This window comes from Cryptomeria japonica, chromosome 3, assembly GCF_030272615.1.
Source record: "Cryptomeria japonica chromosome 3, Sugi_1.0, whole genome shotgun sequence".
Classification (NCBI taxonomy): domain Eukaryota; kingdom Viridiplantae; phylum Streptophyta; class Pinopsida; order Cupressales; family Cupressaceae; genus Cryptomeria; species Cryptomeria japonica.
This window is the reverse complement of record NC_081407.1, coordinates 975,300,537-975,305,817: the sequence shown is the minus strand read 5'-3', so window position 1 is coordinate 975,305,817 and position 5,281 is coordinate 975,300,537. Positions and strand designations below refer to the sequence as shown.

At 32.3% G+C, this 5,281-nt stretch overlaps 1 protein-coding gene across 3 annotated transcripts; it reads left to right on the top strand.

The window, feature by feature from the left end:
• Positions 1-1,072: 1,072 nt before the first annotated feature.
• On the top strand, positions 1,073-4,376 carry LOC131078377 (peroxidase 17). 3 transcript variants are annotated; one of them, XM_059217072.1, is made up of 5 exons: positions 1,075-1,358; positions 1,495-1,810; positions 2,072-2,263; positions 2,670-2,835; positions 3,916-4,376. In XM_059217072.1, the coding sequence occupies exons 2-5, from the start codon at positions 1,532-1,534 to the stop codon at positions 4,320-4,322; spliced, it is 1,044 nt and encodes a 347-aa protein (XP_059073055.1). In that variant the 5' UTR covers positions 1,075-1,358; positions 1,495-1,531; the 3' UTR covers positions 4,323-4,376. The 3 variants fall into 3 exon arrangements, with proteins under 3 accessions (XP_059073056.1, XP_059073055.1, XP_057872034.2); XM_059217073.1 differs by lacking the exon at positions 3,916-4,376 and adding an exon at positions 3,431-3,687 and having other exon boundaries at positions 1,073-1,810; XM_058016051.2 differs by having other exon boundaries at positions 1,076-1,810.
• Positions 4,377-5,281: the final 905 nt, after the last annotated feature.

Sequence of the window (5,281 nt, the reverse complement as noted above, 5' to 3'; positions counted from 1 at the left end):
CTCATTTGGGCTTAGGGCCGTGATATCTTCCACCTTTATTTTTTATTTTTTTAACATGTTCATTATTGTTTTCTATCAATAATAATAGAAAAACTTATAAAAAAATCCTTTACAAAATTTCTTTAAACTTAATTTAATTATATTATATAATTTTAATATTGTGTACATGAAAATTAGAGCATAAATTATAAGAAACAATATAACTTATCATGTTGAAAACACATGCAACACTCAAGATAAAGCAAAGGGTTAGCAGACATTAATAAAAGCAAATAAAGTTCTCATTGACACCTACCCTTGTTGCACCAAGCCATGATTGTTGTGCTCTAAGATGGTAGAGTTAGTGTTATGTGAGTGCCTTCACCATAAATATAAATGAGATTATAGAACTACCAATCCCATACAACCCAAGAAAATAAATGAAATTGAAACTTCAACTTCTACGACAATAAACTGGAAAATCAAGATTGTTTGACATTTGAAGATATATTTTAGGTTATTAAACAAATGTTAAAAGGAACTTTGACTAAATTTAAATATGATAGTTTAATAACTGAAAATATCTCTTGAAATCCCAAACAATACTAATTTAACAATTTATTTTCATAAAAATTAAAGTTTCAATTTCAAACATTTGAATTTGATATAATTTTGTCTCATCGATGTTGAAGTTACATTGATAAATTGAGATCTTTATTTAATATATATATATAAACAAATTCTAAAAAAATATTAGATATTTAAATTATTTCTTTTTTAAAGATTATTAAGAACATTGTCAAATTCTTCAAAACTAACTGTATCCTCCATAAATGTTATTAAATGACTAATAAAAATAAATATTTTATTATATAATACTTAACCCATAAAAAATATCTATACCTATATACCCATCCTTTGATAACACCTCTATATACTGATTGATCTCTTTGTTATTACCGGTGTCTACACAAACAACAAACTTTCTATCATAAAAATATCCAGTCAAGATTAAATAGTTGGTATCTGTTTCGCTTCATCCAATAAAAAAAAAAAAGATTATATAGGTCTTTCATGCAATAAATACAGAGTCCCTTCCCAAGGAGTACAAGACCCCAAAAAAAAATCATCCACACAATGGGAAGGGAGTACCAAGACGAAAGACGAAAGGAATAATTGAGAAATGTAGTGGGTTAATAATGACATCTAGAAATGGTCATTTTGCTGTCATATAATTTACTGAAATGGGCATCAATGTTGACCATGCTCCTTGATTTAATGCTTTGGTATATGTCCCTGCTTGCAACAAAACCAATGGCATATAAATTGGGTGGAGATTAAGTAGGTACATGATGCGAAAGTTCTGATTCTCTTTTCAGGTTATGTGTCAGACCCATCTTCTACTACTATTTTAGTCTTCTCATGCTTTGAATCTTTACATACAGACATTTTTACCTTTCAGTACATTGGATAAACAGAGAGAAGCATGTTATTTGTCATTCATGTTCCATACAGGGTTTCTGGGCTAGCTCTCTGAGTTCCCAGGGCAAATATGAAGGTTTTTCAGAAATGGGTTTTTTCTCCTGTAATGAGTATGGCACTGCAGATGATAGCTATAATGTTCATTTGCTATATAATAATAATCTCCTCTTCTGGGGATACTGAAAGTAGGAGGCATCAGCAGCAGCAGCATTTATACAAAGGATTTTACAGAGATAGCTGCCCCATGGCAGAAGCTGTGGTGAGGTCTGTGATGGAGATGGCTATAAAAAGAGAACCCAGAAATGCTGCTTCTGTTCTACGCCTGCAATATCATGACTGCTTAGTTAATGTGAGATGGAGATAAGTTTTAATGAAGTTTTGAATCCATTAGAGAGTATTTGCTTGTTTATCAGGGCACCTCTAAATCCATAAGTCTATTTTGTTTGATTTTTTTCTTAATTTGTGTTGGTGTGACAAATATCATCATACTAAGAGAGAATTAGGTGTTATTTGTGAAATCCTTTCACTCTGTTTCAAAACTAAACAGGGGATTAGAAGCTTACTGATGGAAATATGCAGAGCTGACATATAATTGTGTTGTTTTTGGTAGGGTTGTGATGGTTCGGTTCTTCTGGATGAGACCCCTAACATGGCTGGAGAGAAGAATGCACTATCAAATATAAACTCATTGAGGGCATATGATGTGATAGATGAAATCAAAGATGCTCTGGAGAAAGCTTGCCCTGGTACAGTCTCCTGTGCTGACATTCTCATCATTGCAGCAAGGGATGCTGTAACTCTGGTAAATACTACTTCGTTTTTCACATTACATAGAACTCGAAGTGGCTATGCAGTCATATAAATTGTCAGAAATACAAGTGGCTATGCAGTCACATAGAAATACATGTATAAAGAAGCACATCCAGATATGTGCCTCTTATATATCTGACTATTTATATGGCTATGCAGCCAGTTCATAAAACTTTCTGTTTCAGGGATGAAATGATTATCTGATGTCCTTTAGGCCAAACTGCTATGTAGACCCATCAAAGTGGATTTGGTTGCTTTATCATTATTCTCATGACAGTTGAATTTTGCAGCTTTATCTGGTTGCCTTCATTTAAGTCTTGGTTTACTAGTTTATGAATTTGAAAACAGGTGTGTTTTTGTTGATGTACTTATATATATGTATGGCACTGCTATTGCAGAGTGGTGGTCCATTCTGGGAGGTGTATTTGGGAAGAAAAGACAGTCTGACTGCAAGCCAGGATGATTCAAACGATATAATGCCAAGCCCCAGAGCCAATGTTACAACTCTTGTTCAGCTTTTCAAGAGTTTTGATCTATCTGTAACCGATTTGGTTGCACTCTCAGGTACCCTGCATTTTGAATGTTGATAAGTTAAATCTAAACTTTCTTCATATTCAGAACAGAACAATTTCATTTATACCGTCAGGAGAACCATTTACCCTAGAGAATACTATATTTTTAAGGAAGTTTATTGCTGGAAAATGAGTCATTTCTTCATCTACAGATAGATGGGTTTTCAAGAGGGTTGGTAGTTCAATTATAGAATATTCTGATATCTAGGTTCGACTTCTAATTGATCCATAAAAAAATTTAACATTAGAATCTACAATAAAACAATGCCAAACTAAATCCTCAAAAGATATTGAAAAATTAACCCTATCAAAAGTAGAGATATTATCTCAACTTTCTAAACTTCCATCCTATATTTTCCAGTTATGTACATTACATGTTCTTTGTAAGTAAGATGCCCAATTTCACAGCTTTGTTCCAAAAGGTATCCAGTTTTATTGTGTGTTTTTGTTACTTTGTTTGTTAGCCCTTAGCTTTGCAGAAACACAATTTTCTTTTGGAGTCTGCAAATTTTAATCCAGGTGATCAGGCATACTTAGTTTGGGTTCTGATGGTATTCTTGTAATAACAATATTTCTTTTTCCCTTAGATATTTTAAAAGTTCATTTCAGCTGTGGAAGAGGTGGTCATGATCTTCCATTATTGATGAATTGTGAGAGAACACTGATAACTCTGGAAGTGGAACTCGTGCCTCAAGCCTCTCACCCTTTTTAACTCTGGGAGATCCAAACCTGACCTTAGGCAAAAGGGCTTTAATCATATTTGGGTTTGAAGTGGTCTAAATGGGGATGCCTTTTTGCATCTGAACTATTATTACAGCTTGATAGTTTTTTGGAGTTGATTTTAGTTTCAATATTCTTATTATATATTTTAATTAATTATGTTGTAATTCTATTCTAATGGTATGGAAGTTAAAACATAACAATGGATGGTGATGTTAAACTTAAATGTAGTTTATATTTCTATGTAATTTAAGGTTTTATTGTTGGATATTTCTATAACAAATATTATAAATTGGGTTTTGTTTCATATTAGTAGAGATATGAATTAATGCTAAATTGTATTGTTTATTAGGGACTCATACAATTGGAAAGGGGAGATGTTTTTCAATTATGTTTAGGCTTTACAACCAAAGCGGATCAGGTCGCCCAGATCCAACAATAAATCGTGAATATAGAAACTATTTAGACATGCAATGCCCACATGGGGTGGATGAGAATGCGACTCTTGATCTTGACATGGGATCTCCCACACAATTTGATAATAGTTACTTCAAGAATTTGGTGTTAGGACGAGGCTTGCTCAATTCAGACCAAGTCCTCTTCTCCACACCAGGAGAAACTAGAGACTTGATTTACTTTTTTAGTCAAGACGAGTCTGCTTTCTTTTCAAATTTAATTGAGTCCATGATTAAGCTTGGTAATCTACCTCCCTCTAAAGATAATGGAGAGATAAGAAAAAATTGTAGACGAGTTAATTAAGTCATATAATTGTAATTATCACAACTTAACTGACTATTATTATGTTTGCTCTCACTTGATATTTATTATTGTGATATCTTCATGATGACCACCTCCTAATACATTAATTTCACATTTATTATAATCCTTAGTATAAATGTTGTAATTTTGATAATCCCTAACTACAAATGTCATATGTACTCTTTTATAGCTTTAATATCTCAAGAACTTTTATGACAAAACCTCTAACCACTTATCCTTTTATAATGTGTAGTTAAACTTTTAAATATACGAGTTTATCCTTCTTGAGCATATACATTTTACCTTCCATGTCATTGCTAATGCAATCTTGTTCCTATTGCTTGTTATATGATTTTTGAGTGGTCTTGTTTTGTGTCTACTACTTTATGTGGGCCCGCTCGAGGTTAAATGGATGCGATTTTGCTCTCACAAAGAACAAGAACTTTGATATTAGGTATGTTGACATTGTATTTGTATAAGATAAGATAACCTAGAAGAGGCCCAATTTTAAAAATATTTAGATATAAACTTTAGTTACCATATGAAATAAAATCAAAGGAGATTAGAGCTCTAGACTCATTGACATTAGAAACATCTTATCTATGGCTAGAACAATTTTAGCTCTCAGGTTATTCTTTTGCTAGATTTATGATTTTGTCTTTGACATTGTTCAATATTGTAGGTGTGGTTTTGATTTACTTTGTTTAGTTTCAAATTTAATCTTAGACCCAAGTGGACTCAGTCCCAACTAGTTGTTATTTGACTATTCTTATACCAGCATTTTTAAATTGTGCATCTACAACATGTATAAAAAGACATCACCCCTAGGTCATTTTAATCATCAAATCATCATCATTAGATATATCATGAGAATGAATCCTATGTATTTATTTCTCACAAGGATCACTTAAATCTTCACATTTAGCCTTTTACAACTTAGTCAACTCATCCACTTGAGC